General features: G+C 38.1%; 1 protein-coding gene across 3 annotated transcripts in view; it reads right to left on the bottom strand.

Moving 5' to 3' along the window:
• Window positions 1–26,758, bottom strand: part of LOC129727556 (ras-specific guanine nucleotide-releasing factor RalGPS1) — a 46,392-nt gene that overhangs the window by 17,813 nt on the left and 1,821 nt on the right. For all 3 annotated transcript variants that reach the window (XM_055685488.1, XM_055685489.1, XM_055685487.1), the window contains exons 4-5: window positions 26,413–26,737; window positions 26,130–26,355 (exon numbers count right to left, since the gene is read on the bottom strand). In XM_055685488.1, coding sequence (XP_055541463.1) covers window positions 26,130–26,355; window positions 26,413–26,737 — 551 coding nt within the window. The remainder of the gene's footprint in view (window positions 1–26,129; window positions 26,356–26,412; window positions 26,738–26,758) is intronic.

Raw genomic sequence — 26,758 nt, 5'->3', positions numbered from 1 at the left:
TAAATTCGAAAAATCGTGATCGTTCTAGATTTGACTATGAAGAATTGATTTTATGTACTCAATGTCTTCAGCAAAATTGTTTCATAGAACAAGGACTTACTTTTGGCGTTTTTGGTTTTTCGATCAATCCACCTAACAGTACCCAAAATTGTGAGAGATATCACGTTCGTTTTCGATTTAACTAAATCTACCGATTTTTGAAAAAATGGTTGCGATTATTTTCTTAAAAGTAAATTTATATAATTTTCGGGGTTTCACAGTGACCTCCACCTAATTGATCGTTAATCTCACGGATATCACCCTTTTGAAGGTGCCACGTATGGAAATTTTCCTCATGGGTGTCACCCCCTGAAGGGTGACACCCGGGGCGGACCGCCCCCGCCGCCCCCACCACGATACGCCAGTGAACCGAGGCAAGTACCTCCCGGTTTTAATTTCAAATCAAATCAGGAATACTCACCGCTTTCTGGGGCACCAAAAACCCCTCGTGCACCCATTTCTGGATCAGAAGATAAAAAAGAAACAGGGTTCATAAAATTTTCTGATATTGTGGACTGGATATTTAAAAAATTCAACATACCAGATCCTCTACAAAATATTCTTCTCGCCCTTCTTTCTACAGTGAAAACCTTTTTGAAGCAACTAGCAGCAACTTGGCCCCTCATTTCAGCTATCATATCTTTCGATGACTAATACGGCGAAATAGGTTAGGAATTTTATCACTGTATTACTGTGGAATTGCAGAAGTATCATCCCCAAATTCGATCTATTTTCTCATTTGATAAATACATACAATTGTGACACATTTGCGCTCTGTGAAACTTTTCTCAATTCAAACGATCAACTCAATTTCCACGATTTTAACATAATTCGCCGAGATCGAGACTCACACGGTGGAGGGGTACTTTTACGGATCAAAAAGTACTATTCTTTTTTCAGAATCGACCTCCCCTCGATCTCGAATATTGAAGTCGTTGCCATTCAAACGAATATGAATGAAAAAGACCTATGCCTTGTTTCGTTATATCCGCGCGGATTGAACAGAGGCATCTCACTGATATAGCAGAGTTGCTTTCCGCGCCTTTTTTGATATAGGGAGATTTTATTTCTCACTGTTCGCTATGGGGGTCGCTGTACGACGACAACCGATCTTCTTCAATCTCTAACTTAATCGACGACTTCAATATGACACTTGTAAATACTGGGGAAGCGACACGTGTACCTAATCCTCCAGCACGTGAAAGCGTGCTTGACCTATCCCTTTGCTCGACATCACTAGCGTTAGATTGCCGGTGGAAAGTAATCAACGATCCCCACGGTAGTGATCACCTACCAATCGTTATCTCAATTGCTAATGGCTCAACTCCAACGGATCCAATCAATATTGCGTATGACCTCACACGTAACATTGATTGGAAATCTTATGAGACCATAATATCGCAAAGCATCGAGTCCCACGTGGTACATCCTCCGGAGGAAGAATACGCGTTCCTTTTTGGCTTGATCATCGACGCCGCGACTCAAACTCAGACGAAACCGATACTCGGGGTAACGATTAGACGGCGCCCTCCCTCTAAGTGGTGGGACAAAGAGTGCTCAGACCTGTACGCGCGAAGGTCCTCGATGTATCTGGCCTTCCGAGAACAAGGCACTATCGATTTGCTCCGAAAGTACGATGTACTGGATAGACAGATGAAGAGCTTGATAAATGCAAAAAAACGCGGATACTGGCGGCGCTTTGTGAACGCGTTGTCGAGGGAAACAGCGATGAGCACTCTTTGGGATACCGCCAGACGCATGCGGAGCCGTAACGTTTCAAATTAGAATGAGGAGTATTCAGACCGCTGGATACTCGATTTTGCCAAAAAGGTCTGTATGGACTCTGTACTGGAACAGAAGACCTTTCGCGACGCGTCCCTAGTAACTACGGAAGACCCTCCATTTTCGATGTTGGAATTCTCAATGGCTCTCCTCTCGTGCAACAATAAAGCTCCAGGGTTGGATAAAATCAAATTCAACTTGTTGAAGAATCTACCCGATTCTGCAAAAAGACGCTTGTTGAGCTTGTTCAACAAGTTTCTTGAGCTAAACATTGTTCCGCACGACTGGAGAGAGGTAAAAGTCACTGCTATTCAAAAACCCGGAAAACCTGCCTCTGATCACAATTCTTGTAGGCCGATTACTATGCTCTCTTGTCTCCGGAAATTAATGGAGAAAATGATCCTCTTACGGTTGGACAAGTGGGTCGAAACAAATGGTTTACTTTCACATACTGAATTTGGCTTCCGCCGGGGCAAAGGAACGAACGATTGCCTAGCGTTGCTTTCTACTGAAATTCAACTCGCCTTTGCTCGAAAAGAGCAAACGGCTTTTGCATTCTTGGACATTAAGGGGGCATTTGACTCTGTCTCTGTTAGCAATGGGCGATCTTTGAACAAAAATCGATTCTCCTGCATCGATTAATCAAAATCAATAAAATCGATTCATTAGAAAATCGAGCCTGAAAAATCGATTTAACGAAAAATCGATTTTTGTTCGGTATAAGCTTTTTACGACTTTTTTTGGCTATATTAATGGAGATTTTGTTTTGTTTGCGTTTTCTGGTTTATTAATCATGTTCATCGAATTTTCGTACACAACATCTACTAACGATACGGCTTTTTTAGTTTATTGCCATCTTCTTTAACCGCGTGGACTCTTAGCGTTGTTTTTTCTACTAAAAGTTTTCGTTGTCGCTCATCCCATAGACCATTTCACGAGACGTTTGGGAACTTGATTCATGAACGAAATTTTGACAGAAAGTTTGGAACCGCTGACATAATGCACGTGAAAGCATCAAGAACATCAGCAGGATCCGTGACACCTGTCAGTTCGTGAAATGGTCTATTCACTATTGTTTCGGATGCACTAAGAGCAATCCAAATCTGTATACAGTTAGGTTTTTTTTACGCGGGGGATACGTACCTCGTAAAAAAACGCTTAAAAACCGCGGTAATTCGAAAATCCGCGTAAAAAAACGCGCTCATTCAAAAATCCGCGTAAAAAAACCTCGCTAATTTAAAAATCCGCGTAAAAAAACACGTTTTTTTTTTAAATCTGCGTAAAGTAGTCCAGCAAGGAGGGCTCTTGAAAAAACCCGAGACGCTCTAGAACCAGTATTTAAAATTGTCCTCTTTGACGGTCATTCCGGATCTTTCGGTGGGCGTAGGGTATTTTTTTGACTAAGTCTTTTACTAGATAAACACTTAAACGTTTCTGGTTCCAAACCCACGTTAATTCGAAAATTCGCGAAAATTGTTTTGAATTAGCGCCGTGTCGCTTAAAAAAACGCGTTAATTCAAAAATCCGCGTAGAAAAACCGCGTTAATTCAAAAATCCGCGTAAAAAAACCGCGTTAACTCAAAAATCCGCGTAAAAAAAAACTCGTAAAAAATTCCGCGTATAAAAAAACCGCCTAGAAAAACCTGACTCTAATTGGGTTGTTTAGTTTTTCACGGATTTCCGATTTTTATATATCATCCAAATGAGTGTTTTTTTTTTTTTTTTTTTTTTTTTTTTTTAAGGGGGATTTGTTAGTAGCTTAAGTATTTATGATAAATATTAGTAAATAATGAGTATGTGTGTCCAATCACAAATGGTGACTTCTCAACACTGTTAGAAATTTGTAATTTTAATTGTTAGGATTTGTTTGCTTTCGCAATTAGGACTTATCATTCGTAGGGATTTAAACCTACTTGTCAGAAAAGGGGAAGTAAACTTACAACTAATTTAATTGCTAACTTATTGGCTATAAAGAGAGCTTATCGTAGCAATTGAGGATTGCAACGATTTTTGTCGAAAATTGTTAATAATTTTATTTGACATAGCTTCTAATGGTTCAACACCAGTAAGTCTATGTAATTCGAGTGTACCAAACCAAGGAGGACGCTTTAAAATCATTTTCAGAATTTTATTCTGAATCCTTTGAAGCGTTTTCTTCCTTGTTGAACAGCAACTTGACCAGATCGGTACAGCATAAAGCATTGCTGGTCTAAAAATTTGTTTGTAAATCAAAAGTTTGTTCTTTAAACAAAGTTTAGAATTCCTGTTAATGAGAGGATGTGAAAATCTCGTATATTTGATGCACTTGGCTTGTATACTCTCAATGTGCTCTTTGAAAATAAGTTTTTTATCATAAATTAGCCCAAGTACTTAACCTTGTCGGACCAACTTAAAATAACCCCATTCATCTTGACAACGTGATTATTGTTTGGCTTGAGGAAAGAAGCCCTAGGCTTATGAGGAAAAATTATCATTTGAGTTTTAGAAGCATTGGGAGAGATTTTCCACTTTTGCAAGTAGGAAGAAAAAATATCTAAACTTTTCTGCAATCGACTGCATATGACACGAAGGCTTTTTCCTTTTACGGAAATGCTTGTGTCATCGCAGAACAATGACTTTGTGCATCCTGGAGGCAAATCAGGAAGATCTGAAGTGAATATGTTGTACAGGACTGGACCCAAGACTGAACCTTGAGGTACACCTGCTCTGACAGGAAATCTATCAGATTTTGAATTCTGATAGACAACCTGCAGAGTTCGATCAGTAAGATAATTTTTTAAAATTTTGATTAGGAAAATTGGAACATTAAAAGTTTGCAATTTCGCAACCAAACCTTTATGCCAAACACTGTCGAATGCTTTTTCTATGTCTAAAAGAGCAGCTCCAGTGGAATAACCTTCAGATTTGTTAGCTCGTATCATATTAGTAACTCTGAGCAATTGATGAGTTGTGGAATGCCCATGGCGAAATCCAAACTGTTCATTTGCAAAAATTGAATTTTCGTTGATGTGTGACATCATTCTGTTAAGAATAATTCTCTCAAACAGTTTACTTATTGAAGAAAGCAAACTGATTGGTCGATAACTTGAAACTTCAGCTGGGTTTTTATCCGGTTTTAAAATGGGAGTAATTTTTGCATATTTCCATAATTTGGGAAAATATGCAATTTTGAAGCAGCAATTGAAAATTTTTACTAAAAATTCCATTGTGCTCTCAGGGAGATGTTTGATTAGTATATTAAAGATTCCATCGTCACCAGGCGCTTTCATATTTTTGAAATTTTTAATAATTGATTTAATCTCATTCAAGTTAGTTTCAATTATTTCTGCAGGTAAAAAATTCTGGGAAGAAATTAAATCAAATTGACGTGTGACTTCATTTTCAATTGGACTCACAAAATTCAAATTTGAGTTATGAACACTCTCAAACTGCTGAGCAAGTCTTTGAGCCTTTTGTTCATTGGATACAAGAAAACGTTCACCATCTTTTAAAACTGGAATAGGCTTTGAAGGTTTCTTAAGAATCTTCGACAGCTTCCAAAATGGTTTTGAATATGGTTTCAATTTTTCAACTTTAGTCTCAAAATTTTGATTTCTCAGAAGAGTAAATCTATGTTTAATCTCTTTCTGTAAATCTTTATAAATAGTTTTAAAAACAAGGTCACGAGAACGTTGATATTGACGTCTGCGGACATTTTTCAAACGAATTAGAAGTTGAAGATTTTCGTCAATTATTGGTGAATCAAATTTCACTTGAGCCTTTGGAACAGAATAATTCCTGGCATCAACAATTGCACATTTTAATGCGTCCAAAGCGGAATCAATATTCACTTCGTTTTGCAAATCAAGCTCATTATTGAAATTTCTCTCAATATGAGTTTTGTATCTTTCCCAATTGTTATAATTAAAAACAGAGCTCATAGGGTTTAAAACTGATTCATGTGATAAAGAAAAAGTTATTGGAAGATGATCAGAATCAAAGTCAGCATGTGTGATCAAATCACTACATACATGACTTTGATCTGTAAGCACCAAATCAATTGTTGAAGGGTTTCTTACAGAAGAAAAGCATGTAGGACTATTCGGAGACAAAATAGAATAGTATCCTGAAGAACAATCATTGAATAAAATTTTGCCATTGGAATTACTTTGAGAATTATTCCATGAACGATGTTTAGCGTTAAAATCGCCGATTATGAAAAATTTCGAACGATTTCTGGTGAGTTTTTGTAAATCACCTTTAAAATAATTTTTGAGCTCGCGTGTGCATTGAAATGGTAAATATGCTGCGGCAATAAATAAAATCCCAAGTTCAGTTTGAACTTCAATTCCCAAAGTTTCAATAACTTTCGTCTCAAGATGGGGAAGAGCACGATGTTTGATTCGGCGATGAATAACAATTGCAACTCCACCGCCGGAACCCTGAATCCTATCATATCTATGAACCACGTAATTGGGATCATATTTTAATTTAATGTTAGGTTTCAAAAATGTTTCAGTAATAATTGCAATATGCACATTATTTACTGTTAAAAAGTTAAAAAGCTCATTCTCATTGGCCTTCAATGAGCGAGCATTCCAATTTAATATTTTAATTGTTTTATTTAAAATCATTGCTAAATTTTAAATTAGAAACAATTTTAATAGTAAAATTTGTGCCTATTTGAATGGCTTCAAACATTGATTTTGCCTGCAACATGGCGTTCATAAGATCGAACATTGCCTGTTGCAAAAAAGAAAGTTTACCTGCCGTAATAGGCCCCAGGCAGTTGACATTAGAAAAAATATTTTCGGCAGCAATATTAGCTGGAGTGATAGGTGTACAATTATTTTCTAGCCTGTTTTGCTTACCCATATTAACGGTCATTTTCGAATTACCAACACTAGGCGGTATAATGTTCGAACTACCTGTAACCTGTGCATAAGTTAAACGGGTATGCAAAGGAGTAGGTAAACTATGCGTCACTGGTACGCTTGGAGAATTTTGTTTTGAAGTTGGTTTTAATTGAGAAATTGAATTTTGTTTACCTTGCCTTGCCTTAACAATTGCTAAACGGACTGGGCATTGATAAAAGTTTGACATATGGTTGCCGTTACAATTCGCACAGCGAAAATTTTTACTCTCTTTCACAGGACATGTGTCCTTTTTGTGAGAAGAGTCTCCACAATTAAGACATTTTTGGTCCATGTTACAGAATTTGGAACCATGGCCATAACGTTGGCAAGTACGGCATTGGGTGATATGCTTTTCACCTCCGCCATACTTCCTATAAATTTCCCACTTTACACGCACATTATACAAAGCATGTGCTTTTTCAAAAAATTTTAAGTTGTTAACCTCATTGCGGTTAAAATGAATTAAATAATTAACAAGGGAAATTCCAGTTCTCTGACTGTTTTCGCCTCGTGATTTTTGTTTCATTAGAATTACTTGGGTAGGGGCTATGCCAAGTAATTCTGTTAAAGTAAGTTTGATCTCATCAACGGTTTGATCGTTGGTGAGACCTTTCAAGACAACCTTGAACGGCTTGGCGTTCTTGGTGTCATATGTAAAAAATTTGTACATCTTGTCAGTTAAATACTGAACAAGACGATCACGACCCTTTACTGAGTCGGCTAATAAGTGGCATTCACCTCTACGGCCAATTTGATAGGTAACTTTAACGTCAGAAACAAACGTTGAAAGTTCCTTTTTGAATATATTAAATTCAGAAGAAATAGTTACCACAATAGGTGGAACTTTCTCCTTTTTAAAGATTTTATATTTTGTATAGTTCCGTTATTAATAACTTCCATTTCACCAGCTTCTTGCTCAGGCAAAATATCAAAAGGATTGTCACTACAGACACTCGATGTGTCAGAAAGAGATGCCTCTCTTTTCCTCCCCGCAGCGATGCGAGGTTTCTTTTTCCGTCCAGCCATTTCAGGTGATACGAAAAAAGTTAAAACAAATGTTAAATTCAAAAGTAGGTAGTCTTGAGAAAGACTGATGGGAAATAACTTTCAGGTAGTCTTTAAAAGACACACTGACAAAACACAAACTTTGAAGCTATAGGCAGTCAAAGACCAGTCCACAAGCAACCGAAAAAACGTCTGATCTGTAGGACAGTTCAAGACGCACTGATCCAAATGAGTGTAATTTTTTTAAGCAAAACGTGATTTTTTAAAACTTTATATCATTTTCCTTCGGTTTTTAAATGAAAAATAAAAATTCGCTCTAAATCGTTACAATGACAGTTGGTAGATGGGCGAACTGTCATTGTAGCGGTTTCGAGCAGATTTCAAGAAGTTTTAAATCGTGATTTAAAAAGCGAAGGACAATGATAGAGTTTTTTTTCAAATCACGTTTTACTTGGAAAATTCAGATCATTCAGATGATATGAAAAACTAATATAGCTGAACAACCCAATTCATAAAAAAATCGGAACATCCGCGGAACAAACTCAAATAAACAAAAATGGCGAGCGCGACACCATGCAGAACAGAATACAGCACGGCATATACACGACCATTCAATTCAACTTTTGCAATATTTGAGTTAACGAGTACCCCGCTACTCATAGTTGAAAAATAAGCGCATATGCCTTTTCTACCTAAATCAAAAAATTAGTGCTTGATAGTAAACACCCACAACGATAGTAAACAACGTCCCTACGGAAGCCAATTTTCAAAAAGTGCACTTGCAGAGGTAGCAAATATGAAATAATGTTGGCTAATGTCCAAAATGGAAAATTCAATATCCAATGAAATGCAAAATTTCAGCTAAATCGGAATTCAGGAGTATTTGGTCTAAATTTCACTTTCTCGACTTATGAAGAAAAGCACAGTTTGTAATAGTTTTTTTTTGTGCCAAATGTCTTATGCCTTGTTCACACAATAGCAGATATCACGTGATATCGCGTATCTTGAAACATACATACATCTAGTTTTCACGGAAAATTTGGAGTATGGGATTTGAAATCAAGATGGGCGATATTACATCATGTGAACTGGTTATTAGAAATGTATAAAACGTCGAGGTTGGGTGTTATCCAAAAAATCGAAATTTTGCTAACTGTTCGTGAAGGCGAAATTTTGAACACTACTTCTAAATAAAACTGTCAAAGTCAATTTCCATTGCCACCCCAATGTACACCAATCAGATAGTAATGATTGTATACAATATATGTCAAACTTTCGAGACGGTCTTGTGGTCTGGTAATTTATATTCAGTTCGAGGTCTTGTCTCGTCGTTCTTTTCATCCTCGCTAGGTATGGGCGAACGGCTCACGAGCCGTTCATATGAACCGGTTCTTAGGAAAGAGCGAAAGAACGAACGGCTCACGAAAAAGAACCACGGTTCTTTGGGCGCACCAGAACTGTTTGGTTCGCGCGAACCCGAAGTTTACTGAGACAACACGAACTGTCAACGCTCGTGAATCATTGTGAACCATGAGTCTGTTTAGAGCCGCTCTTGCAAAAGAGCCGTTTCACCCACCCCTAATCCTTGATATATTTCACAACGCAAGCGTATTAGCCAAATTTCATACGGGTTTGTCTATTGATGTCGCGTTTACAAAGGCAAAAAATGGTTACTGCGTTAAAAATACTGGAGGGACTTAATTTGGTTGCGGATTGTTCTTTTTCAACTCGACGACAAGGTTATCCAGCTTCCCTGACCTACAGAAAACGTCAAAATGGGCTGCGTGCACTATACGCCATTACCGTTCGTGAAAAGCTGGATATGCTGGAAATGGGGGTGGTGACATACTCATGAAAAAAGTTGTCATGGACGTAGACAATTGTTTGAACCAACAAAAACATTTGAAGTGCGTTTTTCTCGGTTTCATGTCTATTGAATTTTAGCCCATCCTTCAACTATGGACATCCCGGTAAAAAATTGACACATTTTTCAGATCAGTGTCCGAATTCCGAGCACACACTTCTTCGGAGAGAAGAAAAAAATTTCGTATACTATCAATGAAGAAATTTTCTTCTCTTCAAAGAAAAGTGTTCTCGGAATTCGGCCGCAGATTACGTTAGCAACAATAAATGCAATCACTATTGTTTTCAATCCGTTTTGCACACATTTATTTTTCAGGCGGAAAAAAACGATCTTGCCATCCAAAGGATCGATTCAGCAGAAGATCGCGCGAAGAGAAATCGATTCAAAAAATCGATAAATCGACTAGAAAAGATCGATTTTGCAGAAATCGGATCGATCTTGCCCATTGCTAGTCTCTGTAGAAGTTTTAACCGAAAAACTTCATTCGCAGGGACTTTCACCAAATTTGAATAATTTTTTGCTCAATTTGTTATCAGAAAAGCATATATATTTCTCGCATGGTTATTCGACAACTTCTCGAATTAGTTACATGGGTCTTTCCCAGGCTTATGTTTAAACCCTCTCTTATATAATTTTTACGCCAATGACATTGATGAATGTCTTGCAAATTCATGCACGCTAAGGCAACTTGCAGACGATAGCGTTGTATCCATTACTGGTAGCGAGGCTAGCGATCTGCAAGGACCATTGCAAGATACCTTAGACAATTTGTCTGAATGGGCTCTTAAGCTGGGTATCGAATTTTCTTCGGAGCAAACTAATCTGGTCGTTTTTTCTAGGAAGCATAACCCAGCTCAGCTGCAACTCCTACTAACGGGTAAAACAATCACTCAGGTTTTAGTCGCTAAATATCTCGGGGTCTGGTTCGACTTTAAATGCACCTGGGCTTGTCATATTAGGTATCTGACACAAAAATGCCAACAGAGGATTAATTTTCTTCGTACGATTACCGGAACCTGGTGAAGTGCCCACTCAGGAGACCTTCTAAGGTTATACCAAACAACGATACTGTCAGTTCTTGAATATGGTTGTTCTGCTTTCGCTCCGCTGCGAAAACACACATTATAACACTAGAAAGAATACAATATCGTTGCTTGCGTATTGCCTTGGGCTGCATGCAGTCGACCCATACGATGAGTCTTGATGTGCTAGCGGGTATTCTTCCGTTGAAACAACGTTTTTTGGAATCTCCCTTACCGGTTACTTATTCGATGTACGGTCATGAACCCATTAGTAATTGAAAATTTCGGGAGGTTGGTCGACCTTCAATCTCAATCCAGATTAATGACTTTATATTTTGACCTTATGGCTCAAGATATTTTACCCCTACTTCATACGTTCCCTTCAATGTCGCACCTTCTAACAATGCTATATTCTTCGACACCACCATTAAAGAAGACATTTCTGGTATCCCGGATCAATTGCGATCGTAAGAGATTCCCAAGATTTCTTCTAGAAAGTTTAGACATGTGAGTTGTGATAAAATGTTTTATACTGACGGATCTAATCTAGTTGAGTCCATTGGCTTCGGTGTTTTTCACGAAATTTTTACCGCCTCCTACAAACTCGATGCTCCTGCTTCCGTGTACACTGCAGAACTTGCTGCTATTCAGTACTCCCTTGGGATCATTGAAACCCTACCTATAGACCACTACTTCATCTTCACAGACAGTCTCAGTGCCATTGAGGCTCTGCGATCGATGAAGACTGTAAAGCACACCCCGTATTTCCTGGGGAAAATACGGCGGTTTTTTAGTGCTTTAACAGATAAAAATTACCGGGTTACCTTAGCGTGAGTCCCTTCTCATTGTTCCATTCCGGGCAATGAAAAGGCTTACGCTTTAGCTAAGGTGGGTGCTATGATGGCGATATTTATGTAAGACCAATTGCTTATGATGAATTTTATAGCATTTTGCGTCAGAGAACACTCAACAGTTGGCAATCATCATGGAACTCAGATGAACTGGGACGGTGGCTACTTTCCATTTTTCCTAAGGCATCGACGAAAGCATGGTTCAAGGATGTAGGTCGGGATGACGGTCGGGATTCGCGTGATGTCCAGACTAATGCTTAATCACTACACGTTAAACACAAATCTCTTTCGTATAGGGCTTGTAGATAGTAATCACTGCGTTTGTGGCGATGGCTACCATGATATCGAGCATGTTGTTTGGTCGTGTGCCGAACTCTGTGGCGTTAGGTTCGAGCTTATAGAATCCCTTCCGGCCCGAGGAAAACAATCGAACGTACCCGTTAGAGACATTCTGGGAAGCAGTGATCTCCAGTACATGACACAGCTATACGGGTTTATAAAAAATGCTGGCATTAAAATTTGAAACTTTTTTATCTATTTGTTAGATTACATTTCCCGTCACAAGCTAAAAGAAAATGATACACCATGCTGGAGACACTAAAGCGGAGACTCGGCATCTTTATGGTTACGCAGACACCTCAGACCCAAACTGTCAAATAGAACATCACTGGTTAGCCACGTACAAATGAATACATTCTATAATTTAAAATAGTTACAAACAAAATTGTAACTTCCCTCCTCTCACCTTAAATCCCCACTAGCTCGCAGTCGGCCGCGACATTTGAAAAATGTGCCTCCCTCTTTTCCATGCTAATTTAGAATTAAAAAAAAAATTACTTGGCTCAGTTAAACATAAATTGTATCGTGCCGTGTCAAATAAACTATTTTAAAACTAAAACGATAACCGTTTTTAAAAAATCAAGTTTTTCTCAGAAAACCACGGTGACGTCACACCCCGCGCAGAAATACCTTATGTTCCGTCACGTAGGATTCTGTCATATGGTACATTTTTAGCTTAGTCCGAAACAAAGTAAGCCTTCTGTTGAATGAAATGAAAACAGGCAGAGTGTAAGCCAGGACACGACCGTCTCTCGGTGTCCCCTAAAACAAGATCATTTGTAAAGAAAGCAGGTAAAATCTTGAAGAAAGACCGCGAACAGTTCTGCTGAGCAAACGTAGGCGAAACATTTGGATTCCTTGACAGAGGACCGCGAACGGCTCTGTCAACATAAGAATGTATCAACAGATTATGCAATAGGTGGCATAGAACTTCGCGCAGCCTTCTGCTGTGCCACAGTCACGCAAGCTCAAATAGAATAAACAGTTTGTGTTGTAAACAAAACAGAAGCCGCACGGCGACAATATTCTCGCATTCTCGCGGGTGCTCTATCATACATGCAGTACTAGATTAGGTTAAGAGCTTATAGTAAGGTAAACAGAGAGTGGAGAAAGCCTCTCACCCTGAGTTACCTGTAGGGTATATTTAAGTAGTGTTGTACAGAAGTAAAAGTTAGTTAGTCCACGCGTCGACTGCGCGTACAGGATTTGTCAGAATGTCCTGGTAGACGTAAGATACAGTCTCTACAGTGAGACTACAAGGATTTTTTTTAAATCGAATTTAGACCCGCAGACCCACAAAACAAGTAACTGTAGAAACGGGACAAATGGCTCAGTTGTTGTTAAGTGTGCAACAAATGATAACGTTGAGATCGTGAAAAGTGGAATTGAAAACAACCTTGGTGAATGTTACACAGTTGTTGTACCCGTTCCCCCGGTGCCAAGATTAAAAGTAATGGGTATGAGTAATCAGTATTCTCCTGACGCCTTCATTGACCTTTTAAAGAGTCAAAACGAGGCGGTTTCTATCGATGGTAACAACGTTGTTAGTATGTATGAGAATCCACGCTTCAAATATAACATGTTCAACGTGGTAAGGGAACATACTCAAATGACGTAGCATTTTTTTACAAACCCCCCCTCCCCCCTCGTAGCATTTGGTCACAAAACTTTAACTGCCCTTGAAAATAACGTAGCCCCCCCCCCCTCAGGTTCTATGAAAAACGTAAAAAAGTACAAATGGTAACATATATACAAAAAAATTACTTGAAAAAATCACCATGTCTAATTTATTTTATTTATCACTCATACACTTGTGACAGCATTTCATATGATGTGAACTTCGCTCTGGATTAATGTCTTCTGCTTCGAAGGGTTTGTGTTTTGGTACGAAAAGGAAAGATGTTCATACAACTTCACGTGATCTATGTCTGTAGAATACACAGAAAATGTTCCGAATTCCGCAAAAAAAAACTAAACCCTGCACTTACCAGCTTTGAAAGGAAATGAGTATCTTGTAATTTTCACTATTAAAAGCCACAAATAAACAACGATTCATGTTTTCAAAACAGATTGTGTGTTTAGAAATGCAAGCGATTGTTTATTTAGCAGAGCTTTCAGAAGATTTCAGAATGCCACAGATTAAAAGATTTTGACAGCTCTCGCTGCAAAACTTTGCGCAGTATTTTTAGTAGGTATACATTTTTCCTGTAAAAAATCGTTTTTTTAATAAATACTACGTTGATTTTAATCCAATACCTCCCCCTCCCCCCTTTGTCCCAGTTTGTCATAAAACGATGATAACCCCCCTCCTCTCATGAATGCTACGTCATTTAAGTATGGTCCCTAATTGAAGTCGATAAAAAATCATACAATAGTTTGTTGACCGCGAAAAAAGGTAATGTTGGGTCGGTGCTACATCATTCCAGCGATTAATATTTTGAGATGTTTCAAATGTGGAGAATTTGGGCACAAGAGCACAGAATGTGAAAAACGATAGAGGTGCTTTTTGTGTAGCGGGCAACACAAAACATCTGAATGTTCTTCCACTGTATCGAAATGTATTAACTGTTTAAAATTTAATAAAGAACGCAAAATGAATTTGGACGTTAACCACGCAGCATTTAGCTAGGAATACTCAGTTTACAAGAAATTGTATCTGCAAAAAAGGTAGTCTGCGTTTCGATAAATAGCAACCAAGTTTCAAGAGGAATGTGAATCAATTCGATAAGATTTATTTGAACGTTGCAGGGTTATCTACAAACTACGTTGCTTTGCGACAGATTGTAGAGGAAAGGCGTCTATTTTTGATATTGTTATCAGAAACTCACATTGTAGATATTGATGCATTCGACCAATACTCTATACCGAGATACAAAATAGCTGCTTGTTGCTCACATTCCAGACACACTGGCGGTGTTTTTTGTTAGATTTGAACCACTGCGACCATTATTTTGATCTTTTGTGGTAACACTGGCGGTGTTGCTATTTATTCACAGGAATCAACTCGATTCAATCTTCACCACAACGACGCAAGTGATGGAAACTGGTTCTTGGGTATTACGGTGGAAAGTGGCATGAGGATGGGTAATTATGGTATTGTTCATTATTCTCTCAGTTCAAGTGACCAGCGTTTTATGAAGGTTTTGGAATCCTGGAAACCAGGTTTGAAGATTTTTTGGATTGTAGTAAATGTAACCTTATTACCGGAGATTTTAACATGAATTGGCGCGATAAACTTAATTCAAATTATTTAAAGCGATTAGCTGAATTTTGCAATTTGGAAAAAATAATTAATGAGTATACTCGTATTTCCAGACATAGACTTTGATTGACCACGGTTATACTAATTTTGACTGCGTTTCTGCAATGGTGAGTCCCAATTAAAAAGTTACCGACCATGAAACGATTGTTATAAATATTTGTGGTACGAAAAGTGAAATAAATCAAGCAAAATAAAGTGCTGGAAATAGGCGGGGGCCTAGCGTGGCTGGTAACGTCCCCGCCAACCACGCTCGACGCCTGGGTTCGAATCCCAATGCCGACATAGGTGTCGATGGTTGTGGGATGGCGTGATCCACTCACAACTCACGACATAGGTGTCGATGGTTGTGGGATGGCGTGGTCCACCCAACCCAACTGGTCTAGATTAAATCCTAGCCGACACCGGGAGATTTTCTGAGGCGAAAAATCTGTGGGATCACGCCTTCCATCGCATGAGGAAGTAAAGCCATTGGTGCCGGTCCGTTAATCAACGGGTCGTAAGTTAGGGTCCTGGGTGGAGTCGCCTCCAAGGCGTCGGTGATTGGCACAACAACAGTTGCGGAACTAGACCGACGGAAAATAAGCGAAAATAAAAAAAAAGGTTTCGGAGCTTGTTGCAAGAAACTAGGATTTTTCCCTATCTCGTAGCCTTTGATGATGAAGCAACTATTTTGAACAATGTTTTGAAAAACTGTACCAATCAGTTAGTCAAACATGTTGTTGTTAAGAACTTGAACAGCTGGTACAATCTAAATCTTTTGCGTCGCAGATAAAAAGAGACAAATTGCACAAGAAGTTTTGTAGAACAGTAAATGATAATGATGGTATAATTATACAGTTGCTAGAACTAGCTGTAAAAGGCCAACTGTTAGGATATTTAAACTCTAACGGTTTGCTGATACCAGAATAATCAGGTTATCGGGAAGGCCATCATTGTGAAACTGCATTGAATTTGGTGTTAGCAAAATGGAAAGAAAACATTGAACGTAACGATGCTATTGTTGCGGTATCTTTGGATCTTTAACGCCCTTAATGTTACAAAGTATAAAGCGCTTTGGAATAACGTGTACTGCATACAAATGGTTTGAAACCACTTGTGTAACAGAACTCAAAGGACTATTTTCAATGATTTTACCTTATGGGATCATGGGATCAGAGCCATAAGGAACACTCTTGGTGTACCTTAGAGAAGTGTATTAGAGCCTATTTTGTTTATTATGTACATGATTGGTATGAGAAAAGTCTTGCGGTTTTGCGACATAAATCCTTTTGGTGATGACACAGTATTGTTCGTTGCAGCTAGAAATCTCGAGGATGCCATATTGCATTTGAACAAAGATTTGCGATCGCTGAGCAGATGATAGAAATTCAAACAGCTAAAATTAAAAACCAACAAAACTAAGTTCTTGATTATTTCGCGAAACCATGTAAATGAAAAAAAGTGGTCCCCGTGGTTCTGTGTTTAGCGATGGCGGTCGGCTAGCTCTCCCACACGGTTGTGATATCGGGTTCGATTCCCGATCGAGTCGAGGATCTTTTCGAGCTGGAAATTTTCTCGACTCAGCACTGGGGCACGGTGTGTCGTTGTACTTATCCTACACATGCAAAATGTGCCAAAAACAATATCGATAACGAATTCTCTCAACTAATCTAGTTGATCTAGTAGGCTAAGCGTGCGATATTGTTGTTGTGTAAATGAAAATGTCTCAGTTGAAATTGATGGTTAGAAAGTCGATCGCGTGAGTGAGATCAAATACAGTTAAATCCCTCTAAAAGGACATTTTTTATATCGACAAATCTCGCTATAGCGACACTCGGACAGGCCCCTTAGTTTAACACTAAAACTCTTCGTTTTATTGCGACATTTCGCTATTACGAGCTTCCTTTATAATGGCATACCAAAACTCATACTTTTCATTCTTTATTGCGACAATAGTACAGTTGATTTTCTATAACGACATTGCTTAATCTATAGACATTCTCAATGGTCTGTTTTGTTCTACATATAAAAAAATTCTTCGTCTTATTGCGACATTTCGCAATAACGATAGTCCCTTGCGATGTCGCTATAAAAGGATTCGACTGTATCTTGGCGTGAGGGAGCTCCGTAGCCGCAAGGTTACAGAGTCCGCTTCGGTAAGCGGGTGGTCGTGGGTTCGAATCTTAGTAGAATCAGGCCATTTGGTTGTCAAAGGTCTTTAAGCATGGGTTTATTCTCAGGCTCCCCACCACGTACCCTTCCTTCAATCTGGATTCTACGTACCCCTGTTGACTCTCCTTCTAACAAATATAAGTCCCCATTATAATAAAACTGGTGTAACATATGAAAGTTTACTCCAGGGAATTGTAACTAGGCGATATTGTTAGGATGGACAGAGGCTCGGTATAGTAGAGCAGTAAGCTTGAAATGGAAAGGTAACTACACACAAGCACTGATATGAATGATAAGCGTATCACTTACTTCAATAGTGTTACTGCTAATAATATGAAGTGCGAGTACAGAAAACACCTGGTCAATATCGCAATAGATCTAAGCTCTGGTTGCAGTGATGAGTCCACACAGAAGAAAAAAAAAATCTTGGCGTGACTACTGATGACAAACTGAAGTTCAATGTTCACATTGATAATGTCATCAAGAAAATTGCCAAGAAATATGGAAACCTCTGCCGTTTGAAAAAGGAGTTTAATACTGTCAGTAGGATTCATCCCTATAAATCAACTATCTCTCATCATTTAGACTTTTGCACTTCCATTTTATTTTTGGCAAAACACAAATATCGAGAATGCAGCGTTTGCAAAATGGAATAATACGGTTGATCTTGAGATGCAATAGATACACTTCCTGTCTCCCAGATGGTCTCGAGGTACGATGTTGACCAAACAAGCCATACATCGTAGGTTCGAATCTCGACTCGGGAGAGACTGTTAGTGTCAGTAGGATCGTAGCGCTAGCCCCGTAATTGTCCTGTACACTAAGCAGTCGGCTGTGAAGCCTGTGTTAAATCATCAGAAGGTCAAGTTCCGAATCGGAATGTAGCACCAAGACTTTACTTTAGATACACTTCCTCGTCCTGGATGCTGGATGCTTGCAATGGCTATCGGTGAAACAACGAATTGTTTTTTCTGACAATGTCGTTCATTTTTAAAGTAGCTAATGGATTACTTACTTTACTTTGTTGGCTAACGGACCGTTCACCGGTCTAGGGCCGAACGAATCAGAGATGTCCAGCTTCTTCTGTCTTGGGCAGCCGTTCTCCAGTCTCCTCGTACACCAGCAGATCGTGCATCTTCTTCCACAGCGTGCGAGGTCTACCACGGAGCCGACGGCCTAATTCTCTACTGAAAATAGTTTTGGCGGCTCTCTCGCCAGGCATTCTGGCTACATGTCCAGCCCACTGAAGCCTGCCCCGCTGTATTACCTTCACTATATCAGCATGTTTGTATACCTGGTACAACTCGTGATTCATGCGTCTGCGCCACACTCCATCTTCCAGTTTACCGCCAAGTATCGATCGCAGAGCTTTACGCTCAAAAACTCCGAGCACTCGTCAATCAGCTTCCTTCAGCGTCCATGCTTCATGTCCGTAAAGGGCCACCGGGAGTATCAGCGTCCTATAGAGCGCTAGTTTTGTGCGAGTTTGCAAACTACGGGACCTTAGCTGGTTACGTAGTCCGTAGGAGACCCTGTTCGCAGCTGCAACTCGTCGTTTCACTTCACGGCTCATATCGTTGTCACATGTCACAAGTGTACCAAGCCGAACGAATTCGTCAACCACTTCAAATCGTTCCCCATCTATCTCCACCTCAGCACCAACACCACGGGGACTCGCTGCTTCCCTCTTAAAAGGTACGAAGGCCTCCTCCACGGCTTTACGGTTGATACCGATGATATCGATTTCGTCCGCAAAACCAAGAAGCATGTGAGATTTCGTGATGATCGTACCGTTTCTTTCCACGTTTGCTCTTCGTTGCTTCTTCGAGCGCATCCCTCGGCTTCAGTCCATCCAACGTTACGAATGCGGCTGATGTTTCACCAGCTATCCGCACGCACGATTTTGATCCCTTTAGCGTCATACGACTAAGGGGCCATTCCCATACCACGTGCACAGATTTTTAACGATTTTGACCCCCCCTCCCCCACCGTGGACAACTGCCCATATAAATTCTGTATATAAAAAAATATATGGACCGTGGACATTACCCAACCCCCCCAAAGCTGTCCACGTGGTATGTGGATAGGCCCTAATGGCTAATGGATTGCTGCTCTGATATTTGTGTGATCGAATTGTGAGAGGAAGTGACATCCATAGATATAACACAAGAAATGCGGGAGAAATTAGAACACCACATTTTTTAAGCTAGTGCTTCACAGAATTCACTGTTTTTTAAAGGAATAAATGTATACAATTCGATGCCCAGACACATTAGATGGCGACGCTATCAGAATTCAACAGACTATGCATTTCACACGTCAAAGCTGAATTTTAGGCAGCTATTTTTTTTTAATTTAGCAAAACTGTAACTGACAAAGATCTTGTAACGAATGATCTCTGTGGAAGAAATATGGTAGCACTGGAAAACTATTATGTTCGTCACGAGGGTGATGATGGATTTTGTGATTATTGATGCAGTATAAAATAAAAAAGAGTGGTCTGCGGCAGTTTGAAAATCGTGCGCAATGATCAGATATGAAGGGCTGAATTTAGAATTTAAATCATTGAAATGCAGAATACCTTATTTATACCTTATATATTTTTTGTTGTTGACATTATCAAGATACTCGTCAGAGTAATCGGAACGATTTTAGTTCTGCTGGTTATTATTGGACATCGGTTTCCTAGCCGGTCTAGGATATTTTCGAGTATTTTCGGGTTTATATAAAAATAATATTCCCTAGGTGGGGGCTCTCTTATAAATCACATCGAAGATGACAGTTGGACATGTGCTTTGCTTGCTGCTCCAGCAGGAATGGCCTCGTCGGGATTGTATCGACTTTGTAGATTATTAGACTAGATGTTGACTTAACTCAGATGCAATTAATGTCTTGTGACTGACAGTTGACAAATAAATTGATACCGACAACGCTCTGTCGATGAAATACCTGATTTTTGACGAATATTTTCTCTATTTAAATCACTGCAAAGCATTTGATCAATTGTTAAGAAATTTATACTGCCGTTCAAAGCATAGTTGTCCCGGCGTGCATAAGATTTGTGCAGAACATGGGACTACTATGATTTGAACGGCAGTATATCTGTGACGAGAACCAGTTCGTTTTGTTTGCCTTTCTGGTTTAATTATTTTATAATAATTATCTTGTAGATAAATCGTCTCCCTCAAACCTTTGTAGGTGGGACCATCATCATCATCATCGAGACTTGGATAGATTCAACTGTTTTGCAACCTTTTTGACCGAAGCATTGGGATTACGCATAAACGCTTTCACAATACGCTTGTGATTCTGATCACCAATAGAACATCAATTCTGATAGCATTTATTTTTCCGTTCGATGCTCAGAGTTTCGTAGTGATGTTAATTCAAACATTTTCTCCCCGTTGACTGCACGAATCCGAATTGTTTTCCAAACGTCCCGATGAGAACGTTAACGATTTTTCAGGTATTTGCGCAAAATCAATTCGTGACGTTGCTTTTTGGGTAACGGCATTTTTTTTCCAATTTTCGAAAAACTGACAGCGATACAGTGTAAAAAATACACTCTAAACTACTTCTACCCAAATTTTCAAGACAAATACCCAATGGGTAATTTTCTACAGAGTTTTCCCGTGATGCAATTTGATGTGGGACACCCTTTATGTACAAAATCTAGGAAAAAAGTTATGTTGAGAATAATGATTTGAATAAACTTTCCATATAAAGCTATTTTAATATTTTAAATATAGGGGACATAAATTTGACATCATGCTTGCAAAAGCATCTGCTATAACTTTCTTGGAGACACTGGCTGTCTATTTCACAGTCAAAAAAAAATACTACAAGGTATACAGCCCTAGTATGAAACGGTGACGTGGGACTAAACACGGGAATTAGGTAATTAGTTTGTTCAGTGACTTACGTATTTTCATTCTTAGCCTCCTCTTAAAATCTTTTTTAGAAATCTATTTAACGACACTAGAAAGAATATCCTTTACACATGGCGATATTGTGCCTGTAGTGTTTTTTGTGCAAACATTTATTTGGCAAGGCACAAGCGTGTCCTTGTTGTTGAAAAATAGGGTTACCATTTGGTCGGAGTTAAAAATCAGGACAACTTTTTTCCAGCAAAAATTTGACCTAAGCTAATTATATTTTTTTAGGTATTTTTTGGAGATTTGCACTTTAAAATACGCCAAAAGCCTCAGATTTAACGTATTTCTCGAACGATTCAATTTTTCAACTTTGATTTATTAGGCGTTAGTAGATAGCTAAAAATGCAACACTGTTTGAAATAAACTTAACAATTGTCAAAAAACGTTTAACGGTTTCAACGACTAGACAATTTCTCTCGTCAAGATTCAACCAAAGAAAAAAATCGTTCGAAATAAGTTCGTTTTTTCCCGGAGTCAAGATGATAATACTGAACAATTTGCTAATTTTTTGAATACCCGGCATCAGTCAGAAAAATCAGGACAAATGCTAAAATATGAAAAATGAATCAGGACGTTCCAAATGAGTTCCAAAATCAGAACATGTCCTGCTAAATCAGGACGGATGGTATCCCCATTGAAAAAGCACCAAGAAATTCTTGTAATGCGTTTTAATCAGAATTAACTTTGTTTCCTCATAAACCAAATCCAATAATACTTACGTTATCATAATAAATGGTTTTGTCTTATTCAACTCTGATTGAATCAAATTTATTATATGAGTCCTACTCTGAAAATAATATCGAAGCCATTACATAGGTTCACTATTACGCAAATATAAGAAGATATGTTAAACAAAATTATCAACAAGTTCCAGCTAAAAACGTAGCAATCAACAATTCCAAAAAAGTTGAAGTTTGGAAAGATTCATTTTTGTTTTTTTTTTTTCATGTGTCCAAAATTACATTCGCTGTTTACGAATACAGCGTATTTACGTATATTATTTGTAAAGATAATGTAAATAAAGATTCTGAATATATCTTAGTAAATGGACCAAAAATTCACAAGCATTCGATGGCTCTTACTCTTCTATAAATTAGTAAATTTGGGAATTTACTCTTTCGATGTTATGCCGGTCACGATTATTCAGTGAATATCGAAGATAAATGGAATAAAAATAACTTATAACCGTTGTTAAATTATTCAATTCTTGTTGGGTAATTTATGGTAATCGATCATATTCTTGTGATAAACTTTTAATCACCATCAGCAGCAGCATTGCAGTTTTTCCTCTATTACACACGAATAAAAATGTATACAAGTACCGCTGTAATACGAATGATACCGCTACAGTACGAATAGAAGTACATCGCTGAAATGTACGTATTGCAGTGTACCGCTGTAATCATAAACGACGAGAGACCTGAGACGCTCTACTCCACATATACTGTACGGCACAGTAGCTTTTACCAGCATGTTTTCTTTCAAGACATCAGTTTTTATTTCGCTCTAACTGCAGGTTTGAAAATTGTTCAAGAAAAAGGGTGGTTTCAAACTTTTCGAAAAACCTTTACCTTCGAGACATCAAATTAGTCTAATTTCATGGAAGCAAACATAAATTTTTTGATATTGATAATTTTTTTTGATATTGATATTGATAATGAGGGTCGGGCGAAACGGCCCTTTTGCAAGAACGGCTCTGAACCGCTCACTCACCGTTCCGATCCAACTCATATGAACAGCTCATGGTTCACAATGATTCACGAGCGTTGACAGTTAGTGTTTTCTCGGTAAACTTCGGGTTCGCGCGAACCCATCAGTTCTGTTCTGGTGCGCTCAAAGAACCGTGGCTCTTTTTCGTGAGCCGTTAGTTCTTTCGTTCTTTTCTAAGAACCGGTTCATATGAACGGCTCGTGAGCCATTCGCCCATCCCTAAAGAGAATATCAGATCGAATGGTTGGTGTCTATTCATGTTTTCTGTGTTAGGAACAGGGTTGATATTTGTTGACACTCTTGAGTGAAAGTGGAAAAAAGCATCCATAAACGTTATTTTTTCACAATCTTTTCAGAGTTCTCCCTTCCCGCTTTTTGCATGGAAGTGAACTGTCAAAACACCTCATTATATTTCATGCGATGGAAGCAAGACAACAAAATCAGTTTATCAGTTAACGAAGATTGTCAAGGCATCGGTCAGTGTCAGTGAAAAAGTGTTTCGGTGAGGTTCATTTTGGTTGAGTGGACTGTTTGTTTTTCTTTTTCGCTTTGAAGTGAAGATCATTTGGTTGGATTTGTCGTCAAATTTTATTCCGTAACCGTGAACGATGCGCGCGATCTATTTCATCTGAGTATAACAGCACGTTACTAGGACGAAAATCTAGTGTATCTGAAAGATTGCTGCGATTATTGGAAGTGAAAATTGACAATGACTGGCTGTAATTTTCGGAGAATTTTGCTGGGGAAAATGACTTTTATCAGCACTGGCTAGGAATGCTCGCATGTGATTGGTTCTTGTTCGCCTAAATTTTTTCTTGAAACGTTTTATCAATTTTCAGTTAGTGAACCTATGTAAGGGCTTCCATATTATTTTGAAAGTAAGATCCATATAACATAGAATAAATTTGATTCAATCAGAGTTAAATATGTAACAGTTGCCAGTTTCAGAAAACAAAGACGTAGTCCCACGTCAATAAATTCTTTATATCTCTTATAAATTGGCTAATCACTGAATCTTCCATTTTAAAAGAAGCGCAATAAAATACATAAAAACTTTTCCGATAAGGTATATCAATAAAATCATATGTGAAGACTCTATTATTTAGAACACGAAATCGGCAAAACAAAACACTGTGCGATGGAGTTCTCACACACGCAATATAGCTGGATATAACTGGAAATTGATAAATAAAAACAAATTGCCCTGTAGCTCCAACTTGACAAAAAAAAAGATTAAACCGTTCCTATGAATTTTGGTGCCTCTAGCCAGCTCGAACGTACTTGGCAAGCACTTGTTCTGCGTTCTTTTGACGCACTACCGGGTTGGTTAGGGGCACCAAAATTCATAGGATATGTTATGTGATCTATGATCTGTCATATGTTTCAATTTGAGCCTTAGAGCAAAACTTGTGTTGGCCACAGTTATGCATGTTGAAAAATGAAATGTTGATGTTGAAAGACAACAGACATTAATCTATTTGTTTGTTTTGTGCGAAAATATTATTGAGGGGTAATATCCACCAAAAATTTTTTTTTTGCTTTTTTTGGCCTAAATCATGCTAAAACTATCCTAGAATCAAAATCTACATCGCCCGAGTACTGATCTAAACTCAAAGTTCGTTTGAATTAATTTTTACCGAACAACTGTTATGCTCCAAAATCCAAGTTTTCGTTTATTTTGGCGATACACGTTTTTTTAAAATTTCGATGCTTTGTATGATCGACATCGTGTTTCGAACTTGAAATATAGAGGTCGCTGCATCAAGTTTCGACCGTTACAGCGTATCTACAGCACGTGTATACTCACAATTTCCCTTTGTTTAGTCGATCAGCTGTTCTCGTTGTGCACGTTCTCTGTTTCAGTTTTGCTATACTTTTTAACTGTGAGTTATATTCAAAAGTACTTAAATATGAGTGACAAGTTTGAGTTTTGCGTGGGATCGGATGCCAACCGCGTTAAAGTCGCTGAGCATCGCATGTTCGATATCACGAATAAAGGCTCTAATACACTCTTTGACCAAGCGTCAAATATTTGTCACTTTTTGACAGATGAAAATTTGGTCAAAGATAATTGTCCAATTTTTACAGGGGCAAACACGGGCAAACAACAACCATGATGTCAAATAAATTTGGCCATTATGTCAGAAAATCAAATATTTGACTATTCGACAAAGAGTGTAATACAGGCTTAAGAGTATGTGCAGCCTTACGTCAGACAAAAAAGGAAGAAGAGGAGAATAAGGCCCAGGAAGGACAACTTCACGGTGCAGGGATAGCTGACTGAAGGTTAAAAAATTATTAGGGACTTTATTATTGCGATTCTTAAGATTTATAGCATTTTGCAACTTTAAACACATTTTCCTCAAAACCATGTTTTCAAAATCGGCGAGCAGTAGAACTGAAAAAGTTTACATTCGATTGACTTGAAATTTTACCTGTAGCTTCTTCATTAGATTATCTAGTGTAGTACACTTGATTTTAGCGATTGATTAACAACAACAAAAGTTATAAACAATGAAAGTCGATTTTTTTCCTAACCGTTGCCATTTTGCGAAGAAAAATTCTTAAAATATAATCATGTGTACTTCACTAGCGAAACTTACATGGATAATGAAAAAAAAAATTTATGGTTGTAGGTGTTGGGCACGACTTCTACTGCTCGTCGCGGAAGAACTTTTAAAAACAGCAGTTCACAGCAATCGCTGCAGAGCCGCCATTTTGTAAAAAATAGCGATATTTTTTTTGCATTCTCCAAGAGTTGCTTAATCGAATGATATGTTATTTATATATCTTACTTCTCAAATTTCTTTAAAAAAAATCAAGAAAAAAGCATTGTTTTTTTTTGCAGTTGGTATATATTACCCCTTGAATAACATTTTATTAGATTTTTTTGTGTTTTTTTAACCGCTAAATTTTTATAAATTTTTCGAACATTGTTGCAGATATCTTTTCAAGATTAAATCAACAGTTGAACGCTTGGTATGGAATTTTTCTATCAAAATACAAAAGATTGGCATTTTGCTTTAAAAGTCCTAGAGTTTTGTGAGCTTTCAACTACTGCGTCAAATTTAGATCAATAACTCTGGTCAATACAGGTTTTGCCCTAGAGCTCTCACTGAAAAAAATAGAAAGATTAGACGACCCTTTCTGTGAATTTCGGTACCCCTGGCAGAGATTTTTAATTCTTGTAACGTTTTCTGATTTCAGTCTTAAACTCATTACTATGTTTAATGATATAACAAAAAGTAATAATTTAATATAAAAAACTACTCACCTAAATAAGGAATACATGGAAGCTTTAAACTTTCAAGATAAACCCTCAATAATGCCCAGTTATTAGCATCGTGAAAAATTTCTGCAAGTTTTTCGAAAAGCTGCTTATCTCTTCTAGAAACGTGTGACCAACTTTTATCCAGTCTATAGACACTGGCACTTTTTAAGGCGGATGTAATTGCAAATAGGGAATGAAGATTGTTTAGCTCGTGAAGATATTTGGCAACCTTGAATAAATATCATGCGATTGACTACTTTTAAGTAATAGTTTATAGTTTCTATACCTTAATAAAATGTGTAATTATTTCTGCTCGTTCTTTGGCAGATATTCCATTCAATACTTCCTGTACAGTCCAGAATATTGTGTGATTAAAACGTTTTGTAAAGGCCACCACGTTTGGTGACAATTCTGCTTTGTTTTTCTTGTTCCATGCACAACTCGTAAGCTCATCCGGCTGAATCGCAGTGAAGACAGGAAAGTCAAGTAGTGTTAATTGATTCGCCAGTTCTTCAGGTGCGACTCCTAAACAACTTATAATGATTGAATCAATATTAGCAATGCTAGAATTTGGCGGTAGACTCTGCGATTTATTAGGTGTCGAACATCGCCTGAGAAAAGTAAGAATTTTT

Source organism: Wyeomyia smithii, chromosome 3 (genome assembly GCF_029784165.1).
Source record: "Wyeomyia smithii strain HCP4-BCI-WySm-NY-G18 chromosome 3, ASM2978416v1, whole genome shotgun sequence".
Lineage (NCBI taxonomy): Eukaryota > Metazoa > Arthropoda > Insecta > Diptera > Culicidae > Wyeomyia > Wyeomyia smithii.
Note: the sequence above shows the minus strand (reverse complement) of the source record. Positions and strands in the feature narration are given on the sequence as shown.